General features: G+C 29.7%; 2 protein-coding genes across 2 annotated transcripts; both read left to right on the plus strand.

Moving 5' to 3' along the window:
- The first annotated feature begins 5,965 nt into the window (after positions 1 to 5,965).
- Positions 5,966 to 11,760, plus strand: LOC110669824 (uncharacterized). The gene is made up of 12 exons (XM_021831642.2): positions 5,966 to 6,176; positions 6,469 to 6,658; positions 6,783 to 6,857; positions 7,509 to 7,615; positions 7,712 to 7,772; positions 8,119 to 8,178; positions 8,269 to 8,343; positions 8,670 to 8,822; positions 9,766 to 9,820; positions 10,123 to 10,245; positions 10,785 to 11,014; positions 11,388 to 11,760. Exons 1-12 carry the CDS (start codon positions 6,145 to 6,147, stop codon positions 11,409 to 11,411), a joined length of 1,185 nt encoding a protein of 394 aa, XP_021687334.2. The 5' UTR covers positions 5,966 to 6,144; the 3' UTR covers positions 11,412 to 11,760.
- Positions 11,761 to 15,067: 3,307 nt separating this feature from the next.
- On the plus strand, positions 15,068 to 15,514 carry LOC110669837 (basic leucine zipper 4). The gene has a single exon (XM_021831665.2). The coding sequence runs from the start codon at positions 15,068 to 15,070 to the stop codon at positions 15,512 to 15,514; it is 447 nt and encodes a 148-aa protein (XP_021687357.2).
- The last annotated feature ends 4,488 nt before the right edge of the window (positions 15,515 to 20,002 follow it).

The following is a 20,002-nucleotide window of genomic DNA, read 5'->3' on the forward strand; positions in this document are numbered from 1 at the left end:
TTGTTAATGGTGTTACAGAAGGCCTAAAATTTTAAAAGCCAGCCTAAAATACCCAATGCCATACAGTGCCGGAAAGGAAACAGCCGCGTTACGGTGCTGGGCCACACCACATGGCCCAGAGTTATTAATTATTATATGCATTACCGTTATTTATATATCATTTTTTCCCAAATAGGAATAAAATATTTAAACATAAAAATCAATTAATTTTATGTCAAATCCGATCTTGACTTGATCTGGCTAGAGTAGTAGCTAGGTTTTGTTAGATGGGCATGGGGTCACCCTAGTGGGCAAACAAATGATGGTACACACTTTCTTTTTTTTTGGGTCTCATCATTTATTTCTTCTTTAATTATATTTGCAGTCTTATCTCTCTTTCTTTCCTTCTTTTCCCTCTATTTCCATTCTAATATTCATTGTCCATTATTTTAAATTTCTACTTTTTTATTATTTTTATGTTTAATTGATATTATTAAGACCCTTAATTAATTGCCTTAATAATAATGATTAAGGTCCACATAAAGCAATAGACAATAGTGCCAAACACTCTTGTTTCCAGTAATGAATTGTTTTACTGCATATACAAGAGGGGAGATATTATATAAATAGACGGGAATGCCCCTAATGGCTCAAAGGAGACATATCAGTCTTACGTATTTATGATCAGGGGACGGGTTGTGCTTTTCACAGGTCACCGCTGCACAACATAATTTCCATGTTGCAATAATTGACGACCTTGACACCTTAAAAACAAACAAAGCCTTAGGTGTCTCTCTCTCTCTTTGTCTCTCTCTCTCCTGCTAGAACTTGGATCTTCCAGTTCATGGCTGCTGCTAAAACCACCAGTTGCACCGGCTTCTTCAATTTCCGTTCAAATTCAGACGAGGGAAGGGTCCGGCCTTCATCGAGTCATGGCTCACCTGGGTGTGGAAAGGTTGATGGGGTGGCTATGTGGTTCATCAATGGTGTGGCAAGTGCATTTTTTGCATCCTTAGAGAGATGTTCTTGCATCCGTATCGCCACCGAAGACGACGGCGATGAGGCTAACGACGCACCTTTGATTCTCAACGATGGAAATATGAGGCATGAAGTTGCCACCAGCAGCAGCATCAGGAGAAGGACAGGGAAAGGCAAGAAACAGAGTAGTGGAACATTTGATGAGTACTAGTTAATTTGGTTGGGCAAGCGAGAGTTGGGGAAAAGAAGGAAAGAAAAATGTGAGTTTTGGTAAGTTAATTATGGGGTTTTGGGATGTTTGAGATTTGGTCCGTATGACCTTGGGAGAGGTTGTAAATGTTTATTAAACAAAAAGGGAGTTACATGTTTGATGGGTTTGAATCTCTTATCCATAAGATCAAATGAATTGAAGCAATTGAATAAGTGATTGAAGGTTCCATTATGTTCATAAATTATTCCTAAAAATTAAGTTTTTTTTTTCTTTTGCCAAAAAAAAAAAAAAAAAGAAGTTTTGTTACTTTGATGCTTTTGGGTTTTTTAATTGGTAGATTTTGGGTTGTAATCTTTACATTTTAGCTTTTGGAAGCTAGTTTGGTTATGCAGTCGATATTGGTAAATTTTGGATTTCAAATTTGGGATGACAGGTTAAGTCTGTTGCAATTTTTTATTGGCCTGAGGTGAAACAGGGAGTATGCAATTGACATGCTCAAGAACACCAATGAATTTGAATGAAAAATTATAATCTGAATATAGGGCAAAGAGAGTTGGCTAATGCATTCAGAAGTTGATTGGCGGAGGCGGATTGAATTATTTGGCACGCCCTTGTCCTAGCATTGCATTTCTTACCAGTATTGTGTGTAGGTTTATGCATAGTCTAACAAAGCAACATCTTGAAGCAGCTAAGAGGATCTTGTGATATATCTTAAGAGACTGCTGATTATGAATTTTTTATACTCTAAAATATCAGATTTCAAATTATTTGGACATAGTAATTGGACAGGTTCATTGGATGAAAAAAGAAGTACTCAGATGAAAGTTCATTGATTTCAATGCAATCTCGTGGAATTCAAAGAAGCAAAACACCACTGAACTTTCATTTTCTGAAGCAAAGTACATTGCCGCAACTTAATCAGCATGTCACGCAGTGTGGCTAGAAGAATTCTAGCTAATTTAACCAAGAACAATATGCAACAACAAAAATGTTTTGTGACTCCAAAGCTACAATTGCAATGACAAGGAATCCAACTTTTTCATGGTATAACAAAACACATTTAAGTCCAGCATCATTTCATCAGAAAAATGATAGCAAGTGGAGCAATTGCCTTAACCGATACAAATGAGCTATTGTAGGAGAATTTATAAGTACATTCGATATATATGTATCATCTCTTATAATCATGTGAAATTCACTTTCTATGTTATTAGAGGGTTCACTTTTCTATGAGAGAGTGAGCACTACTTTTATATATGTGTCAAAAATATTTTATAATATTTCCTATTACAAATCTGTTTATTAAATTTGTGTATTAACTCAAAATTAACAGCTTTTGACAGCAGTTAGGAGTGTGTAATTTTAAATTAAGGGGATTGTTGAGATTGATTCAAAATCAATTTGTTATGTGTCATAGAATTATGATGTTAAAACTGTTTTATTTAGTCTTTTTATTTTTATAAAATTAAATAATTATTCTTCTATTTTAAAAAATATATTAGTTAATTTAATTCTGACTAATTTAAATAAAATTTTTATTAATTAATATATTTAAAAAAGAGAAAAATTGCTATTACCGAATTAAATAATTTAAAACTTAAAAAATATAAACACTATATAATTATGTTACTTAAGTTAGAGGGAATGAAATTCAAAGTAAACAAAATAAAAATATAATAATTAATTAGTATATTTTTTAAAAAATTAAAAAATTAATTTTATTAAATATATTAATTAAATAATAATATTCTTATATTTTATCTTATTAATATTGAATAAAATATCTACACATTCAGCATATTTTTAGCCTCTATTTGGATTAAGCTGTTGCTGTGTGAAGCCCGTAAAAACTCCACTTTCTAAGGAAATAAAATAATTACTTTACTTTCTCATATTGCTTTGTCTTTTAGTGAGTGACTTGCTTAAGTTGACAAAAATCTGCCAGACAGCTACAACTTGGATCTTCCAGTTCACGGCCGCAGCTAAAACTACGAGTTGCAACGGCTTCTTCAATGTCCGTTCGTCGAGCCATGGCTCTCCTAGGTGTGGAAAGGTTGCTGATGGGATGGCTATGTGTTTCATCAATGGCGTGGCAAGTACCCTTTTTGCATCCTTAGAGAGATGTTCTTGCATCCATAGAGGACGGCGACCAGGCTAAAGACGCACCCTTAATTCTCAACGAAGGAAACATGAGGCATGAAGTTGACACCACCAGCATCATCAGGAGGAGCACAGGGAAAGGCAAGAAACGGAGTACTATATTATGAAAGAAACAATTGAACTAGTGACTAGTGACCACTGTATATAACGTATATGAGTTTACTGATATGTTCATTCATTTCCATCCTTCTTTTGCCTTTCGGAGAGAGATTTTATCTTTGAAAATCAAAGATAAAGTAAGAGCCAACTAAAGTTTCTTAAAGATGTCTCTGTCTATGAATTTTGAATATCTGGTCTATATCATAGTGGTGTTTGATGCCAACTAATTTCTCTTACTTTTTTTTTTTTTTTTTAATTTTATTCTAGCCTTCCAAGGAATCCAAAGATCCGATGTGCTTATATACCTGGAATGAATAAGATATTGAGGCAAATTAAAAAAGAAAAAAAGCCTCACAAATTTATTAAAATTGGTCCGTTTAATATTACGGTTGAAAAAAAATGTTTTTAAAATATATTAATAACAAATATTTGAAATTAAATTTAATAAATTTTAATTATAAAAATATTAAAATAATAAAATATTTTTTTTACTTATTTTTCAATAATTTTTAAAATTATATATTTTTTAAAATGCTTCTTTTTATTATCCTGAAATTCAAGGACAAATTAATCATTATATTGGTGGATAATATATGCACTTCTCCTTTTGTATTTCCTCTTGCCCTCTTAAAATTTAAAAAATAATACATTTTTTTTAATAAATTATTTATAAGAAAAAAAATTATATATAATTATATATGAATTATAATAAAAATATATACAATGTAACGTATTGATGATTTTCATTTGAATATTTTAATTTATTTTTAATAATAATAAAAAAATATAACAATAATTATAGTGATAAATGATAGAGTAACCAAGAGGATAAATTTTAATAGTCAGTACTTGAATTTAATAAAACTGTCTTTAAATTTAAAAATGTAATATAAAACCTTTAAAATTTTACACAATAAGATTCCTTTAACTCTCAATAATCGGTTTAAAAGTAATATCTTAATGTGAAAAATTCTTAGTGACAATAACGTGAAGAACTACTATTGTTTTTTGAAGATAATATCTCTCTAATCAGCTCCCATATATTTATATTATTTTATTATTTCGTATTTTTATGATTAATCTATAAAAAAATTTATGATCAATTTTATCACTGTCACACGTAGAAAAGAGAATTATCTACGTCATTATTATTTTGCATTGTATAAACCGAGTAGTAAGAGTTAGAATAATTTTATTGTATAAAATCTTAAAATCTAAGAAATTTTATATTATATTTTAAAATTTAAAGGATAATTTTATTATAACTTTTAAAATTTTAGATAATTATTGAAATTTACCTGAGTAAAATAATAACAGTGACACTGTTGAGCAGTGAAGATTGTGGAATGCTGAGAAAAAAAAAATATATATATATATATTTTAAATATATCAATTAAAAAGTATTTAAATGCATTAGGTTTTGAATGGTTGGATTTCGACTCTGCAATTTTGAAACTTCTTTGTTAGGGTTTGGGATTGTACTCTCCCTCTATCAATGAAATCTCATTACCTTTCGATTAAAAGAAAAAAAAGGCAGAGCCAAGCTTATCATTTTCTCTCTAATGCACGGCTCAGCCCCTTATTACCATTTGCTTTTATCGATTACACTGAATAGGCGGACTGTTTCCAACTCATAACTGTGAAATTATGAAGAATCTAATATCCAACTAATATCTATGTTCTGTTCTACAGAATGAGATTAGAGGAGATTATCTGGACTGGCGATAACGATATATGCTGGGCCTAATGATAAAAATATATTTGTATATTTATTTGATTTATATTTAATATTTTTATTCACATTTTATAACGCGTGGCACCAGCTTTTGTGTGTTGAAATTAAATACCTAATAATAGTTGTAATCCTGCAAAAATGTGTTTAATATTTGGTTGAATTTTAAAAATATAATTCTTTTTTCTTTTTTTACATTTAAAAAATCCAACCCAATTACAATGCATTAACAAGTTTTGCATTTGCTAAACGGCCTCGTCTTGATGATAAAAAAGGAAAGAGGCCCATCCTACTTATTAAAAAAAAAAAAAAAAAAACACTTTTGTTTTCAAAACTCATTGACTTTAGGCTTTATTTGAAATTATAATTGTGATTTAAAAAATTAATTTTTAAATATAATTAAAATACATCTTAAAAATTATTTTATATATTAAATTTAAATTTAAAATTTATTAATAAATATTTTTAAATTTTATAACAACTCAAATAATAATATTAAATCCACCCTTAATTATTCATCCAAAGTGTCTCCCAAGCTGTCAGCCACGTGGCGTAGAAGTCCAGCTGTTCTTCTACGTGGCTAACGTGAGAAACTGACACTGCCACTGCACAACTACTAATCATCCTCCATCAGTCAATGTCAGCAACTAAATGACTAAAACACCCTTACATTGACACGTGGCCTCATCGAAAGGCAAGTTTTACTTTTTTCCTCATGCGGCTCAAACTCAACCGATAACTGCTCTAACTACCATTCTTGGATTTGTCGTCTTCCCTGATATGTGTCACAGACCCGAAGCAAAGAATCGTTCAGCCAGTGCTCGCGCCAGTTTTTTTTTCTCCGTCGAAACGTTTTTTTTTTTTGTATATATTAAAAAACTTAAATTCCTTAGGTTATCAGTTATCATCACATTAACTGCGAACTGCTATCAGATTTTCAGAAGCATTTATTGAGTGTTTTCTCCTTCAAATTTGACAAACCGAAATGCTGGGGGATGGAGAAAATACCCCTTCCAGGTACAGATACTGGTCCGCAATGAGGGTTTAATATAATCTTCTCTCTATTCTTTATGGCGTCGTGTGCATTTGCCTGCTTAACTGTTTGAATTCGAATTGCAATTTGCATTTCCTGGAGAGCCAAACGCCAAATTTAGTTGCAATTTAACTGAGTTAGGGCTGTAATTTGACTATAATGTTTAAATTTAAACTTCAATGTTCTTCTAGAGCTCCATGTTTCCATTTAAGTTTGGTATTGGTGTGCTATGGTTGTTGAATTTCATAATTTGACTGTGAATGCTTGTTTTGGTAGGCATGAATTGTTGAGTATGGTGAAGAAGCACTCCACCCTCATAGGAAAAGGTACCCTCGACGATCGAGATGCTTCAGATGTTGAAATGGATGGCCGCTTTTGGTATGATATGTTAGATTTGTACTTTATCCGTGGTAAGGAGTCAAGGGGACGGCAGGATGATGATCTAGTATTTTTTGTCGGAAAAATGGTGTGGCATTTTTTTTAAAACATAATTGAATCACTGACATCTTTATTTTGTTTCTTTAATTTTTTGTATTACATAGTTTTGTTGTTGATATTGGATTTGTACTAAATTTGTTATATTGTTGTAGGGCACAGAAGGATATGGTTTCAATGATAATGTGCAGGGCCCTCCTCCTTACTTTGTACGCCGGTGGGCACCTAAGGTAAAAGTAGCACGATACCAAGCTTATTTTAGCTTAATTAATATGTGCCCAAATCGGGTTGAACATTTTCTTGCCTTGATTTTGTAATATTACTTGCCACATTTTCTTTATTACTAGAAATGGGACTGGGTACAAGCATGCAGTATTGAATGCTCCCACAATATGCTGCTTAACTATCATCATGTTAGCTTTCTGTAAATAACAGTTTCCTTGAAATTAAAATGTCTTTACAGTTTTCATACAAATAACAAAGTCCTGATTATCTCATTTATTGGATTGTTTTCACCCCCTAAATTGAAATGGAAATATTTTGGTTTAGAGGAGCCTTTGCCATGCATTGGAACAAATGTCAAGCACCAGGAGATTTTCTTTGTTTCCTGTTAAAATACAGTGAATTCACCTGGAGGTCTGTACCTTGCAACAAAGTTTTGGCATAGTTCTAGTTTTTTTTTTTTTTGGTAAGGCACAGAAAATGGTTGTGTAAGAAACTAATAAGAAAAGATTGCTTCTTTGTCCTTGGTTGTGATTAATCTATGACAAAATTGTCTGTCACTTTCTTTTCTGCTTGAACGTGTGGCAGCTGATACTTCTTTTTGGTTGGAAAATCAATTGCTATGGTGCTTACAATAGATCTTTTCATTTGCCAAGCAGTTGGAGAGTTTGGTCAGTGAAAATTCAGATGGGGTAGATTGGAGGCGCTCATTTTACTTGAATTTAATTGCACACACTTCTTTCACAGTGACAGTAGCAATTTGCAGGTGAAAATTTCCCCTTTTTATCGTCATGTCTTTATCCTTCAAGATTCATAAAACTTCTTGCTTTCAACTTGAATACATATTTGTTACTTTTTTCAGTCATCAGGTCCTTCGCAATTATCAAGCTGGGCAAGATACACCATTATCTCCCATATACAAGGTACCTGAAGCTTTGGATTTGCACAATTATTTTATTGGGGGTACTTTAAATTATTTTAAATCTCTTTTATGCATTCCTTATCTTGTGGAAGTGCGGTGCATGTTTTTCCTTTTATAATTTATTAGGTGCCGGTTTGGGTCTCAGATGGAGCTAGGTATGATTTATGGTTTACATGTTTATGAGTTTAGGATTCTTCTAATGAAAATCATGACACTGCACTGCTGAACTTGGCATCTGAAACCACAGATTAAGGCTTTAATATCAGAGTCTCTTGAAAAGTTGCAACTTTGTGCTTATATATTTCCAAGAATGTTTAATAATAATATGGTCTGTGGTGTCTCTTCAGGTTGTAAAGACAGTTTATGCATCACCAAGTCGTGTAGATTTTCATTTGGACTCCAAAAAGGCAAGCTCTTTTGTTGTGAACAAAAAAATGTTTTTTCATTGGTTCTTTATCTTCAACTTTTACCTGACATGGTTGCTAATATATATCTAGGAAGTAGAGACAACTCCTGCCTATCCAGATATCTGTTTTGCAGTTGATGATTTTGACTCCACTTTTGATGCTGTGGTGTGCGTTAATGTGTTCATAGTTGTGCCTTCAGTATTTCCTCTTCTAAGTTGTACTGTGTACATAAATATTCTAAAGTAGCTAGCTATAGTTGACTGCTATTAGACAATAAAATTAATTGTTTATTTATCCAAAATTTGTTTTGTTACTTTTCTCTGTTAAACTATAATACCATAATTAAATATAGAAAGCAGTTTATGCCTAAAATTTTCTTTTTCTTTTCCTTCTTCTATGTTTCTTAATTTATGCGATACTCTTTCCCTATTAATGTCTATATATATATTTTTTATGTCTATTATTCTTTCAGTTTTCCACCCACTGTGCAGGTCTTGACAGAAACGGACCACTGTTACTGTGTACTTCTCAATGCACATGATGGGGCAGCATTTCCAAGTGAAAAAGAGTCACCTGATAACAGTTTCAGTGGTGATACCCCTCTTAAAGTTGATAGTAATTCTGGGAAGACTAAGAATTCTAAGGTTTGGGTAACCTTTTAATCCACTTGTGAGATTATTTATTCTGATTCCATTATCTACCACAACCATCACTTGTTGAGCTATCTCTGTTTTAGATAGACAGATTCACAATTCTAAGATAATTGAATGCATCTCTTAGACTAGCCTCTCTTCCAAAGTACATTACTTAAAGCTTAGGCTGCTGTCTTTCCCCCGCTCTTCTTTTAGTGCAAGCTTTTTTCTAGTTATAGCTTTTTGTTTTTTGTTTCATAAAAATTACTGGAGAATAAGCAACTAAATAAAAACAACAGCATAAGCTGCTTAAATTTTGGTGAAGAATATTAAATTGATTTCGTAGTTCTAGTCATTACTCTTTTTTTTTTCTCTCTAATTTCTTTAGTTCAAAAGAGTGAATTGATTGTTAAAAGGGTAACTGGTAGATTGCATGTTAGTAAGGGGTGTATGTGCGTGTGCATAAGAAAACATAATTAGTATAATCCAAGACACTTGCTCTTAGTTTTGGCCTTTTGGGTAGCTGACTAAAATTTTAGTAGGCTTCATTTTGGTGATAAGTGGTTGTCTAGTTGCTCGTGTTTAGAATGGTCACAGCTTGCTCAACCCAACTACTAGGAATGAGCCAATGGTGTCCTTCCCATCAAATACAAAGGTGATGAGTAGCATAAGCTACTGAGTATATTTATCTTTGTTGCATTGCATAACTATCGAATATTTAATTCACGTGCTAAGTAGGGAATAAGCATTACAAAAAACAATATATATATATTTCATTACTAATTACTGTTGAATGCTGATACAATTAATAGTAAAGCATTCGTGAAAATGTTCTACTTAACTATTTTGTACTGTGTAAAATTATACTTTGTGATGGACACACGATGACACAATATCAGGGTACTTGGAAAATTAGCTTTTACATACTCCAACTTTTTGGTGGCTGTGAATGTAGCTCACTCTTTTCTCTGGGTTCGTAAACTATCAAATGGTTCGAGAAGCATATGATGGTATGTATTCATATTTTCAAAGAAAAAAAAATGTTTCTGTTTTTTCTGTTAAGAAATAAATATACAGTGACTTTCCATTCTGTTGTTTTCACATGTTACTTGAGGGCAATATGGTTGAAATGTATTTGCTTAGGTGGTTTAACTTCAACCAAACATTGTATCAGCATTTTTTTTTTTTTTTGCATGGCAGTTATTATTCTTAAACGAAAAAATCCCCAACCCTTTATGGAGGCAGGGAATGCTGAATAATCATTAAACTTAAATTTGCATGCTTAATCTCTCTCACTTTCTATCTCCTGCAGCTGGAAAGTCTCGATTCGGGAGTCTCCTTTCACTTGGTCATTCCCCTGGCAAAACAGATAAACTGTACATGAAGGGCCCAGGTGGACGAGGGGAGGTTGAAGTTGCTGTTTCTGGGGTTGCAGGTAAAGCAAAATTCTCTTATTAATTTTTCTTTCCCTTTTCTTCTAGTGCACTGATGGCGGGGCTCTGATGTTAATATTAATATATATTTGTTCACATGCACTGATCAGAAAAATTCCTTGTTGATCAGTGTGTTAACAAACACTTTTGATGATAGCATCGGATGGTCCAGAAGATAAAGATAACAATCCAGGAGTTTTGTCAGGTTTATATTCATGTTAACAGAACAGATAAAATATATTGCTATCAATTTGGAATAAAATTATAATGCTTTGCTTTCTTCAGAGAAGCAAACCCATTCTGTGAAAGGGCTTTTATTTTCTTTAGTAGATCACTCCTAAATAATGGTTCAAGTTGTAGAAACAGCCTCATGAAAGAGTTGGGAAAAGACTGCTTATGATAGACAATCCTCCCCGAACCCTTGCAGAGAGGGGGGCTCATGCACTGGGCACATCCTCTTTTTAGTAAATTAACTTAATGAAGTGAATGGTTGTGTACAAATCTGTAATAAATGGGCTAAATCTAGGGTTTACTGTGTCAGATCAAAGTCAGCAGGATTTTGGCCCTTTTTCGCCAGTTACATCGAAGAGAGGATTTGGAATTGGCTCAATTGTTCAAAAAGCTGCATCTGTTGCATCTGTGGCAGCAAAGCATGCCTATGCAGCTGCTGCTGCCTCCACAAGTTCTCATGATGAGATGTTGCCCCTTAAATGCTGCTTGATGTCTGTATCATTGCCCTGGGAACATATTGCTTATGATCTTTTGTTTAAGGTAAGTTCATTATGTCACAGTTATTAATGAATGAAAAAGAACATTACATTTTTAACGTGGTGGCATTCTTTAGCACGGCTTTCTCATCCTGTTATGTTGTGAGGTACAAGTATAACTTGCCAATTATTTTGTGGCTCTAGATTGCCTATCCATCTCTCTCTCTCTCTCTCTTTCCCCAACATCTATGTAATACACGCGCACACACACATGCATATTTATTGCAATGGGAGCATCAATTCGTTTGGATCTGCTTATTGATGATGTTATAAATTGATCGCTAATTAATGTATTGAAGGGCTTTTGATCATTCCTTGCATGGATAAACGGTACTAACTCTTGTTTTTTTTTTTTTTTTCCTGACTGCCAAAATCAGGGAAGTCCTCCGGTGAACTTGTGAACATCTTAAAACATCTCTCACCTAAAATTGCAAAGCAGGTGTGCAAAGTGTGGAAGAAAACAATCAGTGAAAGCGACAACAGTAGCCAGCATTGCACAACTCTTATGTAAACAAAGCTGTACATTAAAGTTCTTCCTGTCTTTCAGCATTTTTGGTGTCGGGTTGAGTCTCACTGGGCTCTGTAGGAAATATTGTATGTTTTCCATAACAAAGCAAATTAAATGTTGGTGTTAGCTCATTGGTATCAGGTACAGTGTTCCGTAGGCTCAATTTTCTTCAATTCCCCCCCAATGTTGAATGTCGACATAACATTATCTTTCTATCACATGCCAGATCAACTTCTAGTGCATTATCTTTCTCTCTATGCTACTTTTTTTTTTTTTTTACATTCAAGGTTTTTCTTCTTGTTGTCCAATTAGAGGTGGCCTCTAGTTGCTTTATATCTTTCTTGCTTTACCCTAGCTTCACATAATCTTTCTTTCCCCCACAATTGAAATGGCTTTGCAGTTTGAATGTCCTTTCCGAAATCAGAAAACCCACTTAGCTCAATAAAAAAGGGGGATGGTTAGGATATGGATAGACATTGACATTCTTCAGCTTTCTTCTTGTGATTTCTTTGATAATTCAAATTGACATTTCCATTGCAGTGGCTGGTGTCTCTGTCATTTGAATTGAAGTTTAACGGTAAAGAAGAGTGATGAGAGCACGAGAATTGTCATTTTCTTGTATTTGGTACACAGTGTCTTTTGTCCACAGTTTAAAACTCCATTCTGATTTAAGAAACTTCAAGTCATTGGTTACTTTTTCGATCAATTTTGGTCATATTTGTCGATTTTTTTTTTCTTAATTACATCAAAACGTCAACTATTTGGCTAAATTATGATTTAATTTAAATCTTTTCATTTTGACAATTGAGGTCCAATTCTTAAAAATATTAAAATTTTATTTAACTTATTAAATTGATAAAATCTAAATAAAAAAAATTTATTCTTTAAAATTAAAATTTTATTTTAATAAATAAAACAGAAAATTGATTAAAAAAAAGAGAGAGTGAGGAGAGAGACAAGGGAAAAAATTTAATCAATAAATTATTTTTTAATTTCAATATTTCTAATTTAATTAAGTATATATAATTACAATTAGTTTAACCTAAATTGTCAAAATTAGAAAATTTAGATTAAACCACAAATTCACAGTTTGAATTTTTTTTTTTTATATAATTATGCCTTATTTTTTATTTAATATATTTTTCATCAATTGTAATTAGCTGTAAAATAAATAGTTGAAAGTTTAAAAAAAAATTAATAATTTAATTTTGAAGTAGTTAAATACTAAATAATAATATTTCAACCCTCCTTTAAAGGGCTGACGAATAGATAACATTTAAATAAAAACACACACACACAGATATATATATATATATATATATATATATATATATATATATATATATTAATCTGTGGACGCAAATTTAGGCCAATGGGAAAAGAAATTTTGAATATTGTAGATGACTTTGCCCAAAGGAATCATGAACGGCATAATCGAATTGGAGACTTCTGGTCCTTTTAGCTTAATTAAGAAATCAATCAAATTAAAACATGATTTACTAATTATTTAACATTTAAATTTTAAATTAAAACTACAAATAACCATTTAATGCCAAAATATCTATTTTAATTCATATCATTTTATGGATAAAAATATTCTTAATCATAAAATGAATTAATATTCAATACTTTATTGTTAAAACAATTATGTAATAAATGTATAATATATATGATATTTTAGAAAATGCAATTATTATTGGTGTATGGATTAAAATATTTAAAATTATATAATAGTGGATATAGTCCAATGATACATATTGTATTTAGGAGACTCAAGTTAAATCCCCTCCTCCCTCTCTATATGTATGAAACAAAAAAAATTTAAAATTAAACTAAAATAAAAAAAAAATAAAACTTTTAGCTCATTTTAAGTAATTTAAAATAATTTATCTCAAATTGTAAATTAGAAAGAAATTACAAAATAAATTTTGAACAATTGACAAAAATAAAAAAATACATAATAATCATTGGAAATTTTAAGTGATCTCAACTTGAAAGGAAAATGATTGAAGATACTCTAAGTATTAAATTTTAATAATTTTTTATTTTTATATATATGTAGAGAGATGTGTGAGTCTCTCCATAAATTATATGAAATGAATTTTATATTTATATGATTTAATAAATTATTAATTTTTTTTTATAGGAAGATCAGAGAAATAGTAAACCCGCATATTATATTTTTTAAAGTAAATAATATATTTTTAATTATTAAACTAAATAAAAGAATATAAAATAATTAATAAGACAACATCTGAAACGACGCAAACCTGCTCCACCCACTCAAATGCGACTTTTAAGAGCTTGCTGTAGCCATGAAGATGATGACCCACATTATATAATTGGCCTAATTTGAGGCCTAAAATTAAATGCAATAGTTCTATTACTATACTGATGGGGCAATGTTTTCGGAGAACGAAACGTACTACTGTATATATATATATATATATAGCCATCATTGCCCAGCATATGGAGGGCAGTTGAAAATTCATTTGAAAAAGGGGGTGTCTGGTGGATCCCTTAATTTAAGCATCATCCCCACGCGATGGCTACTTGGGAATTGAACCACACCACTGAGTTCACCATTTCGACGCTTAAATTAGTATTTAAGAGTTATAATAATGAAAACGGTGTAACTTATTTGTATAGAGGAGCTAAAATCCTTAATTTGGCATGCTGGAATCACCCAAAGCCGACCTATATCTGAGAGACTACACACAAGCAGACAATAGCAGAGGCATGAGGCAACGGAAGAGCTGCTTGGATTCTCTTTAATTCCTCACCTAAACTTACATGATAAACCACAATGAACGTGTGCATATTAGCCTCCACTATTAATTCTTGGTTTTCAATTTTGATAATTAACATGCAACAATCCAATACTAACTGCCAACTATTAATTAGTTAAACTACCCTACCCCCGGAATATTCCTTACTATTCAGAATGTGCATCCCATGTTATAGCAACTACTATTTCTTCTGTTCAATTTCTTATCTCTTGCAATAGTAAAATATGAGAAATCACTTCATTATTATTATTATTGGCAAAGTTAGATAGCACCTAGAACTTTCGGACTTACGAAACCCACTACATAGTAATTAATGAATTAATTAGTAATTATGAAATATTTTTCATATATATAATATATAATATAATACTTTTGGGCAGCTCCGTATTCCATATGACTTCTGCTATAAAGTTGTGTTCTTTCTCCAGTAAACGTCACACTCTTTTTTAATCTTAATTTGTATGTTTTTATTTGATTCTTAGCGATTAAGCTAACTTCAATACTTCATCTCCCCATCGTGCATGATTGCCACCTGACACCAAAAAAGCATATAGCTATACTATTCTGGACAAAAATACCCTTGCTCTTCCATAATCTTTTTTGTTTGTGTTGGTCCCTACCTCCCATTTCTCTTCTCTATAAATTCCTCTTCCCCACGCTTCTTCCTTCCCTTTTCCCCTTCTTTCCTCCCTCCGGTTCACTTTCAAAGATAAGTGTTAAAGTACCGGTTTTCTCATATTTGCTCTCCCGAGTCATCGCCATGTTCTTTCCCCAAGATGCGGTCCAACTCCATTACCCGGTTCTTGAAACCGGGTTCACTGCCAGTGAAATTCAAGAACTCTTATCCCTATTTGAGTCTCCCACCCGTAGCCCAGACTCCGGTTTGGAGGGTTCCAACTCAAACTCAAACTCAAACTCAAACCGGGTGGTTTACTCGGTTGATGAGAGAAAGCGAAGGCGCATGATATCAAACCGCGAGTCAGCTCGACGGTCCCGCTGGAGAAAGAAGCAGCATTTAGAGAACCTTGAGGTTGAAGTGAACCGGTTAAAAATACAGAACCAGGAGCTGAAGAAGCTGTTGGGTTCAGTTTTAGGGCAGTGTCACGTGTTATGGAGAGAGAATGACCAGTTGACAACTGAATATTTAGGTCTCCAAGCCAGACTTTCTGATCTACGCCATGCTTTAGTTGCCATGCATTCAAAATAATTATCATCAACCTTATAATTTTTAACATAATCATAATTAAGTCCATTAAAGCTCTAATAAACACAAAAGAAAAATATTAGAGCTCTCTCTTCCCTCTCTCCCCTAGTAGAAACCAGGTGGGTGGTCGTCAAAAAATATATATATATATATATATATATTTTTTAAAAAAACACCCACGTTGTTATACCATGTAAAGCTTTTTGGTCTCTGTCTTGTTTGGGACTTCTTTTTCAGCAGAGGTATCCTTTATTACTTTAACATGCTTTGCTAATAGCTACAGAGATCTAGAGCTAAAATTTGTAAGCTCGTGAAAACTCAGGCATTATCTATAATGTGCATGTAAATATACATATGATTTTTGAGGATTAGTGATTAGCAATGAAATGGAGTGCTGTTTTTGTCCTTTCTCTTGCTACCCACGAATTATTAATTAATTAATTGCTATGCCAAGAAAAAAACAAGCTAGCGATAAAATTAAAGCACTGTTGTTGCATTAATTGAGGAGGATGTTTAACTTGTTTTGGACCCACGAATATAAGTTCCACCTAATTAAAGATTCATCCCAAGAAATTAACAAAAGTTGGTGTAACAGGACTATTATTATATTACCCATTCACCTTTTCAAAAAGAACAAGCATGTTCTTTTTCTTTGGTTCCCTTCTACTCTGTAAAAAAACAGCTAAAGAAAAAAAAAAAGAAAAGAAAATGGTTTTCCGAAGGCTCGGTCGTGATCTACGATAGTCTTGTTCTAAAGCTCGGTTTATTATATTTTATTTTTATTTTTTTAATCAAAATTATGAACACCTAATTAACTCTCTTCGAAAATGTGAAATCTAAAATTTAATTAAAATTAATCATAAAAAAAGAAATAATCGAAGCATAAATTATGTATATTTATAATCCAAATTTCAAATTATGAATAAACATAAATTAAGTAATAATTAATAAATATATAAAAAATAACTACGTAGGTAATCAATAAATTAACTTAATTATGCTGATATGGTATAAAAATACTATATATGAGAACTCAAATTCAAATTCTAGGCAATGAAAAAAAAGAAATGAAATGAAATTATTAAATTGGTGCAACTTTAATTAACTAATTAAGCAGCTTAAAATAATTAATTATTATAATATATCTTCATATCCATATACAAGCTATAGCTTTCCATTTTTCACTTCTTTCGTATATTAATATATTTTTTTCGTGAATAGCATATTAATCAAATTTCAAAAAAATAATAATAATAATAATTGTACCGAAGGTTATTTTAACTTTTTTTATTATTTTTTTTGATGCCACGCAGTTAATAATTTCAAAAGTGTTTTTCATTTACTGTCAAGGAAAAGTCTTGAAAGAAAATTTTAGGGATAAAATCATGTATTTTCTCTGCAAATTATATAATTTGGTCGGCTTCTGGGAAATGAATATGCCTCCAATACTAAGGATACAAGAAGTCCCACGTGTTTGGAAAACGGGGAGTTTCAGATTCTTTTGTTTTCTTGAAAGATCCAGATTCCAAAAATATATATGCTTCTTCTTCATTATAAAATCATCGTAGACAAGTGAGGCCACGACCTTCATTCTATCCAAAAAATTATGGAATATTTGTCTTTTTCTTTTTCAAATTTTTTGTTTTAAGTCACGTGGGAGGCTTCTTACTTTATACCCCCTTTATCCCTTCATGTATTTTTTCTACTTCTCCACGTATATGAGAAACCACATGCTTAATTGCAACGCCACCACATTGTGGCTGACTAGATTTTCTAGAAATAGCGATTCTCTGGGAAAGTAGACTTTATTATATGTAAACACTAGCAGAATACCCGTGCGTGTGTGTATATAATAATAATAATAATAATAATAATAATAATAATAAAATTATTTTTAAATAATAAAGATAGAATAATATCAAAATAAATTAAAATTTATTAAATATATAAAAAAAATTAAGTATTGATTTTCATTCAAAATAAATATGAGTATTAATTTTATTATCATTAACATTTTCAAATTAAAAATTAAAGAATGTATAATGTGTGATAATTATATTTATTATATATATTACAGTTGTTTATAAAATATAAAAAAAAAATTAATATTAACTTTTATATTTTTAAAAAATAATTTAAAAATTAATAGATATGCATTATTTTTAATAATTAGATATGTTTAAAAAATTTAATTATTAATTTTTCTAAAAATAAAAATTTAAATATGCCTGATTATAATTTGGAGATATTTTAAAGGAAATTAAACTTTTAGTTGTGGCAAAAACTTTTTAATAAAGATTTTATAATATAAATAATTAATATGTATATGTAATTAATATATATTAATATATTATAAGTTATTTTATAATAGTAGCTATTATTATAGTATTAACGGAGTAATTATTAAATAATTTATAATTTACATATAATAAAAAATTTCACCTAATAATACTATCTAGATGAATATTATGTATAGTCACGTGATAATAATATAAAAGCACATGTCACGTGTAGATTCCTTTTATTAATTATTTTAAATTTTATTTTTATTTTTCAAAATTTTTAATACAAATTTCATATATATATATATATATATATATATATATATATATAACAATTAAATAGTTTATTTTAAATTAAAAATTAAAAAATCTCAAAATGAATGACAATTATATATAGTAATAATATATTTTTAATTATTTAATTTTAAAAGATTAAATTAATTACAAATTATATTTAAAAAATTAAATTATATAATAATTATATATTACAATTATTTAGCACATATAGAAAAATTAACATTAATAAATTTAATTAAAAATTATCATTTAGTATAAATGTGATAGATTTAAAATCCCATCTCCTTTTAAATTTATTTTACAAAAATCTAGACCACATCTTCATCAGGAAGCGAAAATATAACATATATAAAATTAGCACATTTGTTTATTAAGAATAATTAATAAATTGATCTAATTAATTCATAGTTTTTTCTATTTCTAATTAAATTGGGCTTTCTAAGCAGTAATAATAATAATAATAATAATAATAATAATAATAATAATAATAATAATAATAATAATAATAATAATAATAATTAAATAATTTATAACATATATATACATAATTAGAAAATTAATAACTTAATCATATATATAAATAATTTAAAAATTTTTGTAAATCATAATAAAATAATATAACATGGTTAATATTAACCAAAATAAAAATATCAATTATTTATTAATTATACTAAAAAATATAAAAAATAATGAAAAATAAATATTACTATAAATTTCTTGTTTACTATAACTGTATAAATAAAATTTTGTTTCATTTTTTTATAATTTGTTATATATATATCATTCAATATATAATTAAAAATATGTTTTTATTAAATATATATTAAAATAAAATAAATAAAAATAAAATAACATTAAAGTAAATTAAAATTTATTAAATATATAAAAATGATAAAGAGGGCAAAGTATTTAACTCCATATGATTACTTTTATAGTATAATTTTAAATTATTTTATTAATTTTAAGATATATAATTCTTAAATTTTATAATTAAATAAAATAATTAAAAATTTATAAAATTATTGAAATATATTTAATATTTTTAATTAGTTAATCATGAAAATTGTGATAATAATAATAATAGTAAATATATTTAAAAAGAAATTAAAAAGAATTAAATAAAAATAGTATTAAATATTTAACATAAAAGGTAATAATAATTTATATTAATTACTATAATTATTAAATATTATAATTTTTATATGATAAGTATCATGTGACAGTACTAAAATTTAGAATCTCACATGACAATAAAAAAAACCTCATTTCTTTATATATATATATATATATATATATATATATATATATTTCTTAATTATTGTAAATATCATTAATTAATGTAGATGGTGAGACCTGCATCAATCAACGAATTTAACAAGAGTCGATGAAACTAACTCGGACTATCACTATATATTTCTTAACTGGTTGGTAATTAAGAGTCAAATGAATTAATCTATATATATATATATATATATATAGTCAATTAGTTATCATGTAGAAAGAAAAGACGTGTTTGGTAGAGCTTAATTATTGATGAATAAAATAATAATGGGCTCCTATATATGTTTTTATATGAAACTAATTACTTTAAGAAATTATAATTAATTACAAATGCATGCATGGTGTAGAGTGGACTAGAGAAGACCACAGAATCCCCCCCAAGATGGGTCCTTGCTCTTCCAAGTGAAAGGAATGGATTTGGATAATCAAGATATGTAGCCCCCATCAAATCAACAAAAGTTGATCACTGTAGATATATAAGAAAAGAAAGATCAAAAGCAGATTTGAATTGATTCTCACAAGCTATGCCTTATATGTTAATGGAACCATACATGTACTTGCTTCTTGACTCAAAGCCATTGTGCGGTGTCTGTTTCTTCATTTGCAAGTTCTTACAAGCAGCTGACATAAA

The sequence above is a fragment of the Hevea brasiliensis genome, chromosome 12 (genome assembly GCF_030052815.1).
Source record: "Hevea brasiliensis isolate MT/VB/25A 57/8 chromosome 12, ASM3005281v1, whole genome shotgun sequence".
NCBI classification, from domain to species: Eukaryota; Viridiplantae; Streptophyta; class Magnoliopsida; order Malpighiales; family Euphorbiaceae; genus Hevea; species Hevea brasiliensis.